This window comes from Plasmodium yoelii (assembly GCF_900002385.2).
Source record: "Plasmodium yoelii strain 17X genome assembly, chromosome: 10".
Classification (NCBI taxonomy): domain Eukaryota; phylum Apicomplexa; class Aconoidasida; order Haemosporida; family Plasmodiidae; genus Plasmodium; species Plasmodium yoelii.
This window is the reverse complement of record NC_036182.2, coordinates 1,129,607-1,151,270: the sequence shown is the minus strand read 5'-3', so window position 1 is coordinate 1,151,270 and position 21,664 is coordinate 1,129,607. Positions and strand designations below refer to the sequence as shown.

The 21,664-nt window shown below is 22.8% G+C and overlaps 3 protein-coding genes across 3 annotated transcripts; 1 reads left to right on the top strand and 2 right to left on the bottom strand.

Moving 5' to 3' along the window:
- Nucleotides 1-318: 318 nt before the first annotated feature.
- Nucleotides 319-1,695, bottom strand: PY17X_1027600 (H/ACA ribonucleoprotein complex subunit 4, putative; the record flags this gene model as incomplete). The annotated part of the gene is made up of 1 exon (XM_022956290.1): nt 319-1,695. One exon carries the CDS (start codon nt 1,693-1,695, stop codon nt 319-321), a length of 1,377 nt encoding a protein of 458 aa, XP_022813351.1.
- A 2,063-nt stretch (nt 1,696-3,758) lies between these two features.
- PY17X_1027500 (conserved Plasmodium protein, unknown function) lies at nt 3,759-16,337 on the bottom strand (the record flags this gene model as incomplete). Its single annotated transcript, XM_022956289.1, has 1 exon — nt 3,759-16,337. One exon carries the CDS (start codon nt 16,335-16,337, stop codon nt 3,759-3,761), a length of 12,579 nt encoding a protein of 4,192 aa, XP_022813350.1.
- A 2,782-nt stretch (nt 16,338-19,119) lies between these two features.
- Nucleotides 19,120-20,472, top strand: PY17X_1027400 (conserved protein, unknown function; the record flags this gene model as incomplete). Its single annotated transcript, XM_022956288.1, has 6 exons — nt 19,120-19,166; nt 19,286-19,517; nt 19,722-19,863; nt 20,060-20,177; nt 20,263-20,336; nt 20,447-20,472. The coding sequence occupies 6 exons, from the start codon at nt 19,120-19,122 to the stop codon at nt 20,470-20,472; spliced, it is 639 nt and encodes a 212-aa protein (XP_022813349.1).
- Nucleotides 20,473-21,664: the final 1,192 nt, after the last annotated feature.

The following is a 21,664-nucleotide window of genomic DNA, read 5'->3' as shown; positions in this document are numbered from 1 at the left end:
TAAACCAATATATAATTCAAAAGAAAAATAAATAAAATAATAATAAAATACATATGGGGTCTAAACCTACAACTTTTTTACGATTTATGGATATTAAAAAAAATGATAAAAACAAAATGTTTGTGTTTAAAGAATTAGCACATGCTATAAAATTTTTATAAAAAATAATTCAAAATATTTACAAATATTTTATATACATGAAAAAATATAAGAAAAAGCAACTCACATTTCGATAATTCCTTCATATATTCACTGAATTTATTTTATTTTGTCATTTATTTGCTGCACTAAAAATAATGTAAGTTACATAGAGCGCACTTAATTTACTTTTCTCTTTTTTTTAACAACACCAGAATTATCATTTTCAGTATTATTATTATTATTATCCGTGCCTAATGATGCATTATTTGTATCCTTAATATTATCACCATTTATATTAGATTCCAAATTATTTGAATTATTTTCTGCATTTTTTGTATTATCATCCATTGTTAATACATAGCTAGATGTACTGCCAACAATTTTGGGCGCGTAACCCTCACTTTTAATCCAACTAATTGGAGTTTTTTCATTTGGTTTTCCATATTTATCTAAAAGCCCAGCAAGTATTAATTTTTTCTTTTCCATCGATCTATTTCCAAATCCCCATTTAACATCATAAGTATCTCTATCCATTATAACTCGCTTAGTTAATGCAACAATACCATGATCAACAGTTGCAATAACTGTAGATGTCATTTGCGCAATAGCTAACGCAACAGCTTCACCCTTTGTTGTCATCAAAACAATTTCTGAATATACATCAATATTATTATCAAATCGCAAGACTCCTGGTATAGTTAACTTAGCTCCATAGCATATTGCATTAACGGCACTATCTTTTATTACTATACGTGGAAAATTTATTAATAATTTTTCTAAAGGGGTTATAATTTTTCTTAAATATGTTTCATCACCTGTTGTATCATAAATATATTGAGCATCCATAATATCATGTAATGTACACATATTATCATATTCTGTCATATTCCCAGATTTTACTCTTCTTAATTCTTGCATATGTGCACCAACTCCTAATAATAAACCGATATGCTCACATAATGTTCTTATATAAGTCCCTGCTTGACATCGAACCCAAAATACACATAAATTATTTGTATCATCGTAATCTAATAACTTCGATTCGTAAATTGTTCTAACTCTTAATTGTCTTTTAACTGCACATATTAATGGGGGTCTTTGAAATATTGCTCCTTGGAAATTATTTAAAACTAATTTTACTTCTTCAATACTTTTAGGCTTTGAATGAAATTTACATACACAAACATATTCTTTTCCAGATTCTTGTTGTGACTTTACTAATCTAGTTGCTCTATTTAAACAAACTAACAATACCCCTGTAACTTTAGGGTCTAATGTTCCACTATGCCCTGTTTTTTCACATCTTAAAATTTTTCTTATCCAAGAAACAACTTCGTGGGAAGAGGGATTACTTGGCTTATCTAAGTTTATAATCCCATATTTTAAATATTCCTTCAAATTTCTTGAATAAGGGGAATTACCCATAGGTAGGGGGGTAAAATGTGAACTACGAATATTTAACTTATCATAATTTTTTAACAATAATGGCCAATTAGAAGCATCTATAGTTGCCTCCTTTTTCTCTGGCTCGATTTTATATTCCAATTTCTCCATTATCTTCTAAATTATTTAACCCCAATACATATATATATATATATAATGCCAATAATACTATGCAGTATTTCTTAGCATATATTACATAGCGAGTGTTTCACTACGTTACTTTTTTATTTGGTTTATCTCGAAAATATGTCAAATGTATAAATATCAGTATACGAATTTGTTTATACTTTTTTTTAACTTATAAATATTCACAATAATATATAGTGGAAGAATTCATTTAAAATTCCACAAATAAAAATACGATTATATATTTCTTGATATTTTTTTATAATTTAAAATTCATAACTGATAATTAATCTTGTTCATATTACTTAGCTAATCCATTTTTTTCATCCAATACAATTCAATAACCCTTTGAGATAATTTTGCATAATTTTATTAACCGTAATTTATGTAGCTTAATCCTTTTTGTATATTCATTTATTATTTTTTTAAACTTATTTTGTTAACCTTGTTTTCCCCTTGTATTTTTGTTATATATTACTTCCATATATTTTTCCCTTAAAGAAAAAATTAACTTCTGTTTATATATTTTTTTTTTTTTTTTTCAATTTATTAATTTATATATATTATTTTAAATATTAAAAAAATTAATGATATTCAAATATTTTATTGGGGTAAAAAATATATGTAATACAATAATATACATACATAATAATTATATTATATATATTATATTTTCCTAGCGTCATTATATTATGACAACTCGACATTGCCCTATATAAATAAATTCGCTATGATGATTTTTTTTTTAATATTTATTGATATACATACTTTTAAAAATCCATTTATAACTAACAAATATATTAGAATTAAAAGGAAGTTATTGAAAGAGTTAATTTTAAAATATTATTGTTCTCACTGTTAATATATTAATTATATATATGCATATATAAGAATATTTTACATAGAATCATATAATTTTACAGAGAATAAATAAATTTCTGTGCTTTTAAGCACAAAATATGTTTAGTATACGCTCCAAAAAGGTTAAATATATATATATACATATTCTGTATATTTTTCTTCGTATTTTATTCATATTTATATGGTTAGGCAACTAGTCTTAATCCCCCCCAAATGGTAGAAGCATCCATATAATATATCGAATTAGTGTGGTTCTTTGTATATAACATAATTATACAACTCTCCGAATTATAAAATCATTATTAATTTCCTTTAGGGTTAATGTATATATAAGGCAATTTTTTATTTACATATATATTATATATGTGCATATAACAAGCTTTATTCATAATTTTTTAAAACAATGATATATCGATTCATCAAAATTCGTTTATTAAAAAAAATAGGTATATATATATACATGGAAACATACATAAATACATGCATCAATTCATTTAAATAATAAAAAAAACGTGGAACCCATGAATTTGCAAAAATTTTATTACGTGAACATAGACCAATTTTTAGGAAAATATAAATACAAAAAATGGATGCAAGATATAAATTGTGATATAGGTTTATAGTATATTGTAAATACCAAAAACTGTATAAAAATATAAACGAAAAATTAATTTTTTAGAAACAATAATGTAATAAAAATGATTTATACACACATAATTCATATTTATTTTTCATGTATTCATTAATTAATAAAAACAAAAACGAAAGATCAAAAACCTGCTTTAATTTTGTCTATATTTTTTAAAATAATCTACTTATTTTTTGTTTTGCTGATTTTCTTTTTATATGCCTCTTTTCATTTAAGATAGATTAAATGTTCTCTTACAATTTACTATATAATATTGCTCAATGCTATATACATATATAGTGTAATCATATGGGTACTTCTGGTAACAATATAAATGAATTTCTTCAAAATGGACATTTTATTGTTACGCATTTTTTTTAAGTATAAAATTATAATCTATGTTTAGCACATGTTAAACATTTAATGCTTCGCATATAAATTATGTATCATCATAATATTGAGAATTACAAATATATATGCATATAAACTACTTATATTACATATACACATACATAAATTGTGTGTGTTATATTGTCTCTTAAAAAAATATTGAATACAATCAACAATTATTATTTTCTTGTGAATTGCTATTATTCTTATTAATATTTATTTTACATTGCATATTTTGAGAATTATATGATGCCATGTTAATAGGTAAAATATGAGATGTAATATTATTATTAGATATATCTGCTCTATTCTGAGAAGGATTTAATACGATACCATTTTCAATTAATGTTTTATTTCCTATATTTCTAATATCTTTTACATCCATTTTATTTGATGATGGGTTTGGGTGAAAGGCATTTTGAGGATAAAAATTGTCAGGATTTTTAAATTTATTTATATTATTTGAAAATGTTCGATTTACTGCATATATCGGATTTTCATTTAAATTATTATTTAAATTCTCCTTTGAAATTAATTCATCGTTATTTTTTGCTTGTAGCATATGCATATTTTGAATTTGAGGATTTATACCCATACTAATTTGGCGATGCATATTTTGTTTATCATTTTTTTCATCATTACTTATTATATTTTGTTGCAAATTATATATTTGATGAATTTTTTGTTGGTTATATGGTATATTTTTTTGTAACTGTTCCATATGTTTCTTCATTTCATGCTTCTGGAACTGTATATTATGCATTTTCATTTGTTGCATTTGTTGTGGTGTTAGCTGTTGTTGAGGTATTTGAGGTGAGCGCAACTGTTGCGGATGAATTTGTTGTGGGTGTAATTTCTGTTGCATCTGCTGTTGTTGTAATTGGCTAGGGTGTAATTGTTTTTTTATTTGTTGAGCTTTTATAAGGGATTGTATTTGTAGAGCTTGCATTTTTTGTTGCATTGGGTGAATAGGTATCTGTTGTTGCGAATTCATATTGTGTGTTTGAATTTGATGTGGATGAATTTGTTGTAATGGTTTTTGCAATTGTTCTTGTTTCATTTTTTGCAATAATTTTTGGTGCTGCATTTGTTCTTCAGAAAATTGCATCTGGGAATTTACTAGATTCTCTTTATCATTATGAGCTTTATGAATTAATTCTTGTTGCATTTTATGCTGTTGTTGTTGTTGTAGTATTTTCTGTTGAATCACATCTTTAGCCACGAATACATTATTTGGAGGAATATTTGGTATAATATTTTTAGGCATATTGTTTCTCATACCCATATTGAGCATATTTGATATATTGTTATCATTCATTGGTGATTTTATGTTTTGTAAATTTATATTTGCTTGTGTGTGATAAGTAGGTAATCCCATATTATTGTTATTATTATTATTATTATTTCCATTTTGTATGACATTATTATTATGTGGTTGACTTAAGTTTGGATTCGCAAAGTTACCCTGTTTCAAATTTAAGGTATTAACAACTGTTTGGTCTACATTATATTTTCCCATATTTTGTTGATTTATATTAGGTGGTATATTATCTTTTTGATTACCCTTTTTCTTATTTAATACTTGAACAATAAAATTAACTTGGTTAATATATGAATTTAAATTATTTGGTTGATTTATATTCTGTGCATTTATCTCATTATATTTAATACCTTGATTATTTATATTAATATTTTGTTGATTTGGAACTGGTATGACAGATCCTTTAGGGGTAAATTGCATACGACTTGCTGGATCTCTTTCATGCCCATTGGACATATAATTGTTATTTTGGTCGATATTTATTTGTGATTGTTGCATGGAGTTTGATGGTATAGGGGATAAGTTATGGTGATTATTAACATTAACATTCATATCATTATTAGGAGTTCCCTCGATAATGAGATTGCTTGAGCTATTTAATGAACCACTATTAATCATATTAACTGCGTAATTTGATTGCCCTAAATTATTTTCTATGATAGAATTATGTATATCATTATGCTGGGTATTATTTTTTATCGATTGTTGTGTATGTTGTACTTTTTCTCCAACTATTTTTACACCCGTACTCATATTTTCTTTTTCTGACACGGGGTCCAATTTTACTAGATTCATTTGATTGAGATAATTTATATTTCTATTAAATGAGTCATTTGAAAAAGCAATATGATGTTTATCTAAGTTTTCTAATGGTACGTTATTTATGTTTGCAAAATTAGGAATAGGATGAGTAGGATAATAAACCATTTTTTTTTTATCATTATTTGAAGATATTAATTCATTATGATTTTTCATTATATTCTGAGGTATATAATTATTATTTATTTGATCATAATTTATATTGTGATAACCAGGTTGGATATTTGAACCATTTTGATTATTAATTTGGCTTAATTTTTTTACACTATTGCTTGAGTATTTATTTAATGCATAATTATGATAAATAACATTTTTGTTTTTTGCCTCAGAGATATTTGAGGGGTCGTTATTCGATTCCTCTTTGTTATTTGTCAAAACGTTGTTAGTACTCATGCCCATATTATTTACCATATCTGTGTTACTAACTATTTGGGATTGTTGCTGCGCTGATTGCTGTGTTTGGTGTTGCATCTGTTGTTGCAATATTTGTGAATCATAATAGGGTTTTGAGCTATCATTATCATGGATTATTCCCTTATTGGGATTATATGGTGAAGGATAATTACTTGGAGATCTTGATTTCATAAAAATCATATTTTCGTTATTTTCATTTGTCTCTGAATATAATATGGATGTTGATGAACGTCGTGAAATTCCTATATGATCTCTCATATTAGCAGAATATCCGTTTTTATCAACATTTAAATTAACATTATTAATATTATTACTGTTACTTAACGAATGTAAAATTCTTGAGTTAAAATAATTCGAAGAAATATCTGCAGATCTAGAATTATAACTATTCATCGTATTATTCCCTCCAATTTTATTTGAAGCGATATCTGGTGATTCATATATAGGTGCTTTATTATAATATAGTTGATTATTTCCCTGACTCGGAGAAACGTATTTATTATTTTGTAAAGCTCCATAAGAAAATGGAACAAATTTATCACCTTCTTCGCCACCTTTATGGGCAAAATTATTTATTATATGATTGCTATTACTCGAATTCATACCTCCAACAATCACACCTCCCATGTTGTTAAGGTGACTACTACTATTCAAACCAATGTTGTTATTACTAATTCCGTTGCTACTACTTGAGTTGCTACTTATTATATTTAAAGGTACATTATTTCCAGGTTGAGACCCATTACATAATAAATCTGTTCTATTTGCCAAATCAGAAATATCTGAGCCTTTTATATGTTCATACATTATTGCTGAAGATGGACTAACACTTATATCAGTGCTAGGTATACGCGTATTCAATTTCATTGGTGTTTGATTATTATCATTAAAATAACTATCATGAATATTCTTAACTTGGTAATATGGTTGGTTAGATGGATATTTGATTAAACTTTCATTTGGTACATTTTTAATAGAATTATTACATTTATTATCTGATGTTTTTTGTCTTTTTCTTGTTAAATTTATTTTTTCGTTACACATATGTTGCTTATTATTTGATTCTTCATGTGAAATGGGCAATTGTTCAAAAACAGGAGTACCTTCTTTATAAAAATTATTATAGTCATTGTTATTGTTATTTATTGGATTTGTCTGTGTTTCAAATTTATTTAATGATGGCCATTTTATATTTTGCGCATAATTCAATATAACGTTATTATCACTATTACTATTGTTATTATTATTTTTTCGACCCTTATTATTTGAATAATTACACAAATTTGTGGACGTTTTATATTTCGTTATTTTATTAGTCGTTCCAGTGCTTTTTCGTATCGGTTGTGTTTTTGAAGAATTCTTTATTTGCTTCGTATAGTTTCCCAAATCAATTATTTTATCGTTGTAAAGATTCACTGAAGGTTCAGAGTTTAATTTTTTTAACTTTTTTAATCCTTGATTATTATCATTTGGTGTATTATTATTAAGTACATTATCAGGATTTATATTGGTGTTATTTTTATTATATTCTAATATTCCTAAAGTCATATTACTACTAGTTTTTGCATCCATCTCGATATTTTTTTCGTGATTTACACCCAAATTAGCATCAGTGACGTTTTCATTGATACTATCAATAGTCTCATTATTACTATTATTATTATTGGCAAACTTATTATTTGGAGTATTATTACCAAAAGTAGGCAATATATTGAAAGTATTCTCAGTTTTATCTCCTGTTGTTTTGTTATATAAAGAATTTTCCTTCTTAGAAATTTGGTCACATGATGATGTGTGTCCAAAATTTTCGGAAAACTTCTTGCTTATCTCAAATTTTCCTTCTAATTCATTTTCATTATTTTTCATAACATCTGATACATTTTTATTTTTGATATCAACTAAACTTGCATTAATCGATGATTCATCATTTATTTCTGTCGATGGATCATCTACATATGATTTTTCTAATTTAGATGCATAACTGTTCTCGTTAAAATTATCATTAATATATTCTGTATATGCCTTTAAATGATATTCTGATATTAGATCGTCAATAGTTTTATTATTATAAGTAGATGTTGATGAATCACTAATCGGAAAAGTTTTTAATTTATCTACAATATAATCAGCTAATAATATTTGTGATACCAAATTTTTACTGTTAAATCGTTTGCTCATTTGTTTAATGTTTCCTTTTTTTTTATCATCCACATATGGAACATAATTAAGAATTTTTGTCGATAAATTCTTAACGGTATTATATGAATTGCTAGGAGAGTTTATAATTAATTCATTAGAGTTAATATTGTTTTGATATGGAATTGTTTTGGTAATTTTTTCGATATACTTATTTTTTTGTTTTTTATCATGTTCTATTATTTTTCTTATAAATTTAACAAATTCTTTATCTATTTTATTTTTACACAAATCTTTTAAATATTCTTTATTCGAATAAATGTAATCAGATTTTCCATTTACAGAATCTATCATATTGTCATAATACCCAATAACTGGTTTAACATTATTTATAAAAATTTGTATTACTTTTAAAAAATAGGGATTTTTTATAATATATTCATTTTTTAGTAATGATATAAACTCATTCACATTCTTTTTATTCTTACATACAGTATTCAAAAGCTTTTTTATTTTGTCATAACAAATTAATTCGTTCATTGAACCTGTAAAATTGGATGAATATTTCCAAGTTTTATAAGAATTATTTTCAGCATTATTTGAATATATACCATTTTCATTGCATTTCATTTTTATTGCGCATCCATCGTTATCATTTTTATATATTTCAGATTTTACGTCATTCACCATCTTACTATCGTTTGTTTGATAATTTTCACTTTCGTTAGTTTGTAATTCCATATTATCATAATTATCATCTATTTTATTTGATGTAATTCCTGAATATTTCTTTGTAACATCTATGAAACAATTAGGTTTATTATCATTTATATTGTTTTCAATTTCACCCTCAGTTATGTTATTATATATTTTTTTCTCATCTCCATCCAAAAATTCACAATTATCATTAATTTTGTTTTTTCCCTCTGTAATATCATCATGTATTTCTTTTACTTTGAAGTTTGTATTTTCCCTTAATTCGTTATTTTCAATTTTGAGTTTTTCCACATTGTCTAAATTATCTAGTATATTTACCATATTTTCTAATTTTATGGATGATTTGTTATTATATAATTCCCCAGATGAACAATAACCAACATCACTATAACTAAAAAAACTATCCTCACCACATTCTGCATCTTCTTCAGATGTTTCATAATTATTTACAGAAACATCTTTGAATAAATTATTTATAAAATCTTCTTTTCTGTTCATATTCGTGTCTAAATTTATATCATTAAAAAAGGAACCATCCTTTAATGTTTCAGAAATTTCATTCTGTATATTACTCCTCATACTATCATTTTTACTACTACTATTGCTCGAAATGCTAGTTTGTTTATAATTTGATTGTGTCATTTCTTCTGTTAACGTGTTATTTAAAAGTTCAGTTTGCTCACTTTCATCACAGAAAATACTATTTCTCAAATCGTTAGTCTTTATTATATAGTTTGTTTGATCGATTGATTTATCTCCATTTAACATTTCACCTTTACTCCTTATAACTTCTTGCCCATGTTCCATTTTTTTTTCGGTACGAGCCATTTTTCTTAGTTTGTATTTTTCTATTTTTTTATTCATATATTTGTTAAAAGCTTCGATTAACGTATTAGTTCGTGTAGTTGAGAATATGGATAAAAATTTTAATTTTCTTGAACTTTTTTTGTTATCTATATTATTTTTTGGATTAATATAATTATTTTCGTGTAAATTATATATATTATAATTTTTATATTTATTATCTTTTGTTAAAGATAAAAACTTATCTCGGCATTCCTCTGCACTTTTTGGTATTTCACAAATGTTATTTATTTTATTATATGACGTTAATGCTAATGATATTATTGTCCAATTAATATAATAAACATAATTCATATCTTCAATTGTTTTATCACTCTCATTATTTTTTTTAAAATGGGGAGTTGAGATATTTGTATTGTCCAACTTTCCTTCGGTAGATAAAATGGAATCATTCAGATTATTCATTTTAATGTTTTGCAGATTTCCCAAGCCTTCTGATTTACATTCATTTGGTGTTTCTTTGTTGATATTGTTTAGTTTTTTTGCATCATTTTCGTTACTTAAGGTTTTGTTTTCTTTTTGAACTATTTCTACTACGGTCGTTGAACATGACACCTCAAGAGTGTTCTTTATTGTTATATTATTATTCTCTGCATTATATACTTCATTCTGATTATTATTATTGTTAATAGTAATATTCGTCCCTTTATTATCCATTATCTGTGTAGTCGTGTCGATATTTATATAATTTATATAAGTATTTGCCAAAATTAATAAAAAATTAATTTCATCATTTGTCCATTCTAATTTTCTTTCTTTCCATAATTTTATTTCCTTTTCAGTATTATCTTTAGAGAATTGAGGTTCGTCTTTTTTTATTTCACCTACATTTTTACTAGTTAATTTATTATTATAAAAGTTTTTATTTTCTTCCCCCTTTATTAGTATTGAATTATTATTTGTTTGCAATAAATTTATTTCGGATATTCCCTTTGAATCAACATCTTCTGTATTATTTGTAACTTTTTCAGATTCTCGAATTATTTCGATTTCTTTTTCACCGCTTTCTTTGTTTAGCTTACGTCTAGAAGCTCTTTTTTTTGGTGGAGTAATATCTGACAAATCACGTTTCCGTTTTTTTTTATCTTTTTGTATTTGTTTTTTTAATATATATGGCGAATTTTTTATATAAAATAAATACAAGAAAAAGGTATATTCATCATATTCAGTTAATTTTGTCAATGGTAAATTAATATTATTATAATAATTATCTATATTATGAAATTCAAAAGGATAAGATTTACCTCCATATGATTCCATATTGTTCATATATATATTTATATTTCTTTCCTTTATTTCATTAATCCATTCATACATTTTTCTTTCTGATTCTAAACTATATGCTGTTTCTTTATTTATTATATTATCATGTGGTAACGAATACGGAATTACTATTAATTCTTTTATGTCTATATTACTTAACGCGGGTAGAAATGGTACCATATTGTTACTGCTATTATTATTGTTATAATTTACATTTGATTTTAAATCGTCATAATAATCTGGGTAATTTTTATTAGATTTATAACCTTCATCATTTGTATTATCATAAATATTATAATTTTTATGATATCCATTTTGATTAATTTTATATTCTTTATATGACTTATCATTATAATGTTCTGTGCTGTTTTTGCTTTCTTTTTTTATCATTTTTAAAATTTTATTTTCATTTATTTTTTCGGTGACTTCACATAACTGATTAATATTTTCTTCAATTTTTTTACACTCATTTTTTATATTTTCAGCATTATGATTATTTCCATCATTGCCTTCATTAGCATGAATCTCATTTGCTTTGTTTTCAATGGTCATTTTATCTTTTCCATCACAATTAATATTTTCTTCATTTATTTCCATCTTTCCATTACACATATAGTTATTATTTTTGTCATTATCATTACTTTGATCGATATCTCCATTTTTGACATTATCATCCCCTGATGTTGTCTGTTGTTCTTCATTTGCAAAGTTATCTTTGGCATATATTTTTGAATATGTTGCCTTCGAAATATGTGTATCATTTTCTTCGTCTAATATTGTTACTTTATCCTCATTTGAAATATTATCAATGTTATAAAATATATTTTCTTTAATTTCAATTAGAGAAATACTTATAAAAAGTAAGCAATATATGTATAATTGATCACTTAAATCGAGATAATTACAATCTTTACAATAACTATTATTTCCCATATGATTATTATAATATCTAAAATTATTACATATCCCATTATATGCTACATTATATTTTCTATCATTATTATTGTCATAGTAATCACTATATTCTTCATTATAATAAAATGTATTTTTATAACTGATTTCATTTATTTTATTACAATTTTTTGAATCATTATAACAAATTTTACTATTATATTCATACTTATTCAACATTTCCTTATTTACATTATTCTCTAATTTTGCTAAGCATTCTTCATAAGATGTTAATCCGTTTTCAAATTCATTATCATCATTTTTAAAAACCTTTACAGTTTTATCATTACTGCCTAAGTTTTGACAATGTTCTTCAATTATATTATTGTCGGTCTTTGGTAAAATATTTAAATCATTTGAATTATTATCATTTTTTGATGTTGTTTCATCAGGATTCATATTTTTTTCATTTAATATATTCAGAGAAAGTAGTTTGTTGGATATACCAGAATGTGTTTTTTGAGATGTTGTATCTTCGTTTTCAGAATTTAAAAATTTATCTTTATTTTCATTTTTATCTCTATCGTTTTCTCTTTCCCCTTTATTAACCATCCCTAACTGTTTACTGTTTAGTTCGTTATTATTAGTATTTAAATTGATATTGTTTATTATATTTTTAAAATTGGATTCTTTAGATTCTATATTTTTTTTAATAATGCGAAAAAAGTCCTTTTTTATACCATTTTTATTTTTAACTTTATGATCTAAATCTATTGGAACTAAATCAGGTCTTATTTCATTTAATATAAAAAACCAAAACATTTTTATATCGTTTGATATTTGAGAAGATATAAAATATTTATCATTTTTTTGTTTTTCATAAAAATTAGTATTCATAAGATAACTAAATCTTTTTGATACGTTTTTTTTCCACCTTTTTTCTTCATAAAAATCAATACTCATCCACAACAATTCTTTTAACATGAAATTGTTATGTGTTTGATGATTATAGCAAGGTTCAAACTGTTTATATACTCTTCCATTTTTTATAATTTTATGTGCATTTTCAGCAATAAGCATATTTAATGAGTATTTCTCATTTTTTTCATGATTATAATTTTTTCTATCTATTTTATTTTCTTTTCTTCTTTTCACGGGATCCTTTTTTTCAACGTTTAATATCGGAGAATCAACATTAATTGAACATGCTTCATCTGTTTTATGAAACATTATATTTGTACTGTTTTCATTGAGATTTTTCCCTTTGTTTCTATTTCTCGTTAGGCCCTTTCCGCATTTTCTTTTTTTACAAGTATTTTCAACGTTCCCATTGATTTCCGTTTTCTCTTTATTCTCTTTATTTTCATTTTCCTCTTTATTCTCTTTATTTTCATTTTCCTCTTTATTCTCTTTATTTTCTTTTTCCTCTTTATCCTCATCATTTTCATTATTTTTATTGTCATTACTATCATTGGTTTTGTTGGTTCCATCTTTATCAGTATTATCAGCACTATTTTTTTGTGTTCCTTTTTTCATATCATTTTTTTTTTTCCGTTCTTTATCCTGCTCCTTATTGTTTCTATTGTTTTTTTTGTCTTTATCATCATTTTGTTTATCATCATTATTATCCCCGTTACCGCTGCTATTTTTATCTTTGCCGCTGTTATTTCCACCATCGCCATCATTCCCACTATTTTCGTTATTTCCATTACTTCCCGTTTCACTATCATTACCATCTTTTGTGTTTCTTTTATCTGTTCCAGTCTTTTTCCCGGAATCGTCATTGTTTTCTTTATTATTACACTGTTTAACACATGTTTTCATAAATATGTTGTTAAAAATTTTTTCACTATTTTCTATATATTTTTCTTCTTTAAATTCATTACGTATTATATTCATACTTTTATATTTTGAATATAATTCTTCATTACATTTTATTATGAAAAAAAAATATATATATTTTTTTTTTTTTTTAGTTAAATTATTATAATATTTAAACTTATAGAATTTTTTTGATATGGAAAAAAAGGTGTTTATGGCCTTCTTTTGTTGAATAAATTCACGATTTATAATTTTACTAAAAAAACAAATTTCACCATATCTTTTTAATTTTTCAACATTTTTAATATATTTTATTATTATTTTAAAAAATATATTTCTTCGTATATTTGACTTGAAATTAACTCTTATAAAAAAAATATCAATATTATTATATATATAATATAATATAAATATTTTTTTTTTTTTCACATAATTACTTAACTTTTTTATAACATATAATGAGTCTTTTTCTGAAAATAGTATATTTATTTTTTTAATAGGTTTATTTTTCACATGTAACACAATATTGTAAAAAATTATAAAATATACATATTTTTGTAAATTGTGCAGGTGTCTATTTTTTCCTCGTTTTTTTCTTAAAATTGATATGGAATAATTTGTAGAACGATGAAAATTTATACTATTATTATTGTCACTATTATTATTCACAATACCATTAATATTATTGTCGTTAGAGATATTTATAAAATTAATATTACAATTTAACAAACCGGAAAAATCAAAATTTCTATTTATAAATGTGCGAAAATACTTTGCATAAAGCTTCAAAAAAGTTATTATTATGTAACGTTCTGCACATATTTTCATACAATCTTCAATGCAAAATTTTATAACATATTTTTTGCATATCCATCCGTTTAACATATTTAGTAAAATGTGATTTATTTTTGTATGATAAATATTTCTTTCTTTTGACAAATTAAATTGTATATAATAATATGTAATCATTACATCTCTTTTACTTATAATATTATATTTTTTTGACAAAATATATTTTTTTATAAATATTTTGTAACAGTATATAACATTAATAGAATCTGAAATAAAAAAGTTTATTACTTCAAAATTGTTTAAGCATATAACCAACAAAGGTTTTCTGAAAATATACAATTTTTTAATAAGAAAAAATAGTAGATGAAAATCTTCATAATAAATTCCTTTTGTTAAATTTTTACAAGAGGAATAATATAATATTTCACTAACTATATTTTTTTGTCTCGTGCCAAAAAAATAATAAACATAGAGTATATTACATTTTATATTATACATTTTGGAAATTTCCCTTTTTTTACATAAATTATTAGGAATCTTATAAATAATATAACTGCTTTGGTTTTCATTTTCCCTAAAATCAAAAAGGGAATTTTTGATTTTTTTTTCTTTTTTAATTTTTGTGTCAAGCTTTAAATAGTATTTAATATGACTAAAGCTAATATTGTTGTTATTATTATCATTGATGTAAATTTTGTCGCGCATATTTTTATAATATGATGGCGTATTATAACATCTTCTTTGTTTTTCTATAAATCCACAAATATTTTTTACACATGGATAATTTTTTTTATTAATATTATAAGCTACTATTATGAAATTTCTATTTGTCTTAGATATGCAAACTATTATTGTACTATTCTTTTTATTATTATTACTTTTTTCACATTTATTAAAATATTTTTTATTGTTAATTTGATTACACACATAAACATTTTCAATATAGTCGATTTGACAGTAATTCACCATATTATTCATCAATAATATTAACAATTTTTTGCTACTATTTTTAATATCAACATTTTTATTTAAAACAAAATAATGATTATTTGTAGGAACCAAAAGTATTCCTGTATACAGTTTAGGATAAATTAAACTACTGTAATAATGTGTTTTCCCATTTTGTTCGAATTTATCATTAGTCTCTATTTTATACCAATCATAGTAAGGAGAACATTTTATTTCATGAGTTAATATTATATTGGATACATTTTTGTCGATACCCTTTACCTTTTTTATATTTGATAATTTGATGATTTTATTTATATCCCCTATTTTATTTAAAATTGTGCATTTATATTTTTTAATGAGATATTTTAATATAAAGCAAAATGCAGATAAATACAATCTACGTAAAGCATATAAGTATATATAGATATGAATATATATTTTAATAAAAAATAAACTTATGATGTTACATATCTTTTGAATATCCAATAAAACTTGAAGTAATATTTCTTTTTTATATTTGTTGTAATTCATTAAATTAATCATCCATTTAACATATTGTAAGTTACTTTCATCACTAAGTATTATTTTACAATAATTATCCTTTTTAATATAACAATTCAAAAATGTTTTTTTAAAATCTCTAAAAAAATAGTTATCATATTTTAAAGCATCACTATTATTGGTACTATTATTCTTATAATACTTACACAAATCCACATTGTTTTGGTTAATATCCATTTTGTCTTCGACAGTGCTCATTTTTGTATATTTTATTTTTTGTTTGATTTATTTTTATATATTCACCTCATAATTTACCTTTTAAATTTTGTGTAACGTTATTTTTATATTATTAATCATCTTCTTTAGTATCTTCGTTCTTAGCATATTTCTTAACTTTATAATCCCCAATTTAATATATATTTTATTTATCTTATTTTAGTCATCTAATCTTGAAGGTGTGGGCATAATTTATGCATGTTTTTTTAAGGGAAAGGATTTTTGTTCTTCAAAAGAAATGTTTTTATGTAAAAGAATTCATATTATTTCTATATCAAATATTGTATTATACATATTATGGTAAGACTTTATAAGCTAAAGATTAAAAAAACAAAAAAAAAAGCACACATTCTCACATATTGTACGTTTTTTTCCTTAAGGTAATATTTTTTTTACGAAATATATCAAAAAAAATTATATATAAATATATGTTTTCAGAAAAGAGAAAATTAAATAAAAACAAAATAAATAAAATAAGCTAAATATATATATATACAATATATATAATAATAAATAATAATATATATAATATACATACTATTATATTTTATATGGAGATACCAATAAAAAAAATTTATATATATGCATAATTAGGTGTTTAGTATTTATGTTTTTTTTTCTATCATAGGCTAGTTTTGTGTTTTATTTTAAAAAGATGAAACAATGTATATTTGATAAATTTAATTTTCTTCTTTTTTAAATAGTATATTTATCTATTCGCATATGACATATATCAAAAATAAACATTTTGTATATCTTACAAATATTTTTATATTTATTTAAAAAGAATGAAATAATATTTTTTTACATACTTTTTTCAATTAGAGATGCTATTATTATTCAGTTAAAATATATATATACATGTTTTATTGACTGAATTAGGTAGGTATTATTATTCAATAATTGCTTTATCTTTTGATTATGATTATAAATATCAATATATTAATTACTACTAAAAGTCAAGCAATATGCAGAAAGCCAGTACACATTTCAAAATATATAAAAAGTGAAACAAACTGGGTTAAATTTTTTTTTTCTTTTTTGTCCATAACGTTCTAATAATTTATTATTTATAAAGAGGTAAAACATTAAGATTTAATCAAATATTCACAATGGTTTGATTCGATATCTTTTTCAATTTTAGCTATTTAATTATGATGTTAAAGGATTAATAAAATATAACACTGTGTTTTTATAGAGGTAAAATGTAGAAAATATATTACCCTAATGAAATACCATTATGTTTATACATATCTATGTATCACTTGTGTCTGTATACGTATATATTTATGCATATATACATATTCTATTTCTAATTTTAAAAAATCATTATAAACATTCATAAACATGAAATTACATATACCTTGGAAGGTATAAAGTTTGTTCTGTACATATATTTTCTTTCTTTTGAATTTATTGATATATGCTAATTCTCTAGAAGTAATATATACATATATATAATGAGGACCCATATCGTCTTTTGTAACTAGGTATCATTATATATACATGTGTGTTTATTTATAGTCCCTCGTTTTGTGGGGCGTTAAAGTATTTTTTTTATATTTTATTAACTTATGTTTCCAATACTAATATATATTTTGTTTGAAAATTATGACAAGTTGAATAATTAAGAATTTACAATAAACATGATATGTATAGCATGTGTGTAATCATTTAATTTTTAGAAATAATAAAAATAACAAAGCCATAGCTACGTTAAAAAAACGAAAGTAAATAGCATATAATATCTAAATAAATCGTAGAGATATAATATATATTAATATCATGATATTAACGAATTGTTGGTTTCTATGGATTTTATACAATATGTGGTTTCGTAAATATCAAAATTGTATTTCTTATAGTTGCTAAAAATATGTTTTATCAATTATTTTAAATATTACACATTTGAACAAATATTATATAGGGGTAAATAATACATGATTGGAAATATGTTTAAATATTTCCTTTTTTCACTTTTCGTCGTATTAATGTTTAGCTAAAATTCTAAATATATATGTATTTAAGTTTTTATTTTTTCAAATAAACTGTTCGCTTTAAAAAAAGAATCTTTAAATGTGCATTAATGTGTTACATATATTCATATACTTACACATTAAAAAATAATAATGTTACAAAATAATTAAACAAATAAAATTTAAGTATTTTTTGGCTTTACAATTTCTTTTAATTTTCAACACAATAAGATATATATTTTTTTAATAAATTAATAAATATATATAATCGTCCAATATTGAATTTTTTAAGTGTAATAAAGAACAAAACTTAAGAACGTTTGAAGTTATAAAAAAAAAAAATTAATAAAAAAATTGAAAAGAATTGTATAAATTTCTGTAAATTATATTTTTTTAAAATGTTATATGTAGTAAAAGATATGCTATTAATAATTTATATGACCAAAAAATGTAACAGCTATATAGTTAAAAAAATTGTGCTTTAATTTTACGAAAGTAAACAATATACAAAGGGAAATTTTCCCCATTCTTTTGTCTTTCATCTTTTATAAGAATATTTATTTTTTTATGCATTTACATACTAAGTTTTTATAAATTCTTATAATTTCATTACTACTTTATTTTTGCATACTTATTGTTTCTAATATTCATTCAAATTTATTACTACGGACACCTCCAAAAAATACAACAACTATTTATATATTATTTGGGCATTAAAGGTATTATAATAACATTTCAGATTTAAAACGTTAAAAATATTTTTAACTTTTATTTATTGAGATTAAAAAATGGGTATTGAAGAGATAACTGCAGATGAACTAGAAAAGGCTATTAAGTAATTTATCAAATTAAAAAATATTGTTTCGTTTTTTCTTTTATAAATCTTTTAGTTTTACTGAAATTGTTTTATTTATCCCCTTACCCTTATGTATATGTTCATAATTTTTTGTTTAGATCGTTCGTTTCAATCGAAACGGCTAGCCAAATAAGCAGGAGGAATGTGCGGACACAATTGGAACAAATTTTTAATTTGGAAGAAAATGCATTATATGAAAGAAAAAAAGAAATTAATGAGATCCTTAACAAAATATTGAAAGAACTTCTTGAAGAAGACGAAAAACAACATAGTGAGGAAAATACGGATTCTGCAAATAATACAAAGACCAATGATGATCAAGAAAAGGAGGTACAAAATGAAAAAATACAAAAAAGCAGTAACAATGCATTTATGAATGTATGCATATAAATTTTCTTAGTATAAACTGCACCCATTTAATTTTTCTAATGAATATGCAATTTTGTTCATATTTGCATTTAATATGACTATTTTCTTCAAGATTCCACTATTTACATGCCTTAAAACATACGTAATAATATGGTCATTTTGCAGGATAAAACAAATAAGATAGTGAAAAAGGAAAATAATAATGATAATGTGTCATCAGGTTCCGAATCAAATACTAAGAATAAAAATTCTTCAAAAAAAAGAAAACAAAATCCAGTTGAAAACATATCCGCTAAAAAAAGACAAGGTAATAAACTCGAGTTTTTTGTTATCATTTTTTATGCATTTATGAAACAATTATATAACATTTTCTCTAAAAATAAAATATTGTATTATACGTGTGCATAATTTATATACCTAATTGATAAAATTTTAAGGAAAATATTATTTTTCCATAAATACACGATTTTAAAATGATTGATATCATATTTTCTTATTTCTAGCGAATGTAATGACAAAAGACTATTTTATGGAAAATGCAAAACCATTATATTGCAACTTAACAGAAGATATTCAATTAAAATTAGAACCACGAATGTTCAATACTGGAAGCTGTGGATGGTATGCTTTTTTGTTTCACTCTTTCCATTTTTTAATAATTGGAACAAATTAACTTAAAGATAAAAAAAAACGGTTTTTATTTTAGGCATATAATGGACAAAATTTATCTTTCAGTTGGAGAGCACGATGTTCTTTGCCAGCTTTGCATCAATTGCTCTGGTATATCAATATAACAAAAAAAATAGAAAAACAAATAAATACGATATAATAGCAATGCTTATGTATAATGAAATTAAAATTATTTATATTTTTTGTTGTTTTTTTAACAGTTATTGGAAGCAAACAATGGAACTAATTTCAAGAAACATAAATTTATGAGAAATTGTAAAAAAAAAAATTATATATTTTTTCTTTATATTTTATGTTAAAATAAAAAAAAAGATAACATGTTAAAATGTGTTAAATTTTTACACAATGAAAAGGTGTGATGGTAAGTCTACTTTGGCGTTTTCTTTATTTTAAGATCACTAATTTATTTTATTCCACATTAATGCATATATTTTTTTTTTCATACTTTCTTAAAATTACATTCTATTTTTTTTGTGCTTATAATTTAAATTAAAATATATATTATTCAAGACAAATATATCAAATGATATATTTCTTGTTTTATAAACAAATTTCTTTCATTTGCTCTTTTTTTTCTTTCATGTAACGTATTTTTTTTTTTTTACTATCATTTTTCTTTTAATTATCATATAGAAGAAAGAAAAAAATATAATATGAAATAATATATTTTTCATATTATTTCACTAAGATAATGACTTATTATGTTTTGCATATTTACACATAATGCAAATTTTTTAGTACATGAAAAATCATATAACTTTTATATAATTACTGTCATTTAGGATTTTTAAAAATTTTGTAAAGTTTAAAAATATAAAAACAAGCATTTATATTTAATTCCTTCGAAAAAATAATCATAATAAATATGTGTGTTCATATAGATATATTTTTTAGCCCTTTTTTAATATCTTTTAAATATTCACTGCTTAAAAATTTTACACAAAAAAAAGAGAATATATAATATTTTTTATTCCATATATTTTTATAGGATAAAAATTCTTAATTCAAATTATAAAATGTATTTAAAAAAATGATATTAAAATGAACATATAATATCTTTTAGCATTTATATTCATAAGACATTTTCTTATAATGCTATGTTTTTCTGATATTTATTACGAAAAAAAATAAGCACATTGAAACCGATGCTTAAAAAAAAATAAATAAAAGCAATATAATATCAATGGGAATAATATAAAAGCATACCAATTTTTTATAATAAAGCAAAAATTAAATAAAACTTCACAAATAAACTGTCTATTCTTATATCGTCATACACATTTATTTTTTGTATATAATTTTTTAAATAAAATTTTCGAATTCAATTTTGAGTTGCTATTACACTTTTCGAGGTCCTAAAAAAATTTTTTGAAAGAAAAAAAAAAATATATGTAATGGCAAAATAGCTATAAAAAAAA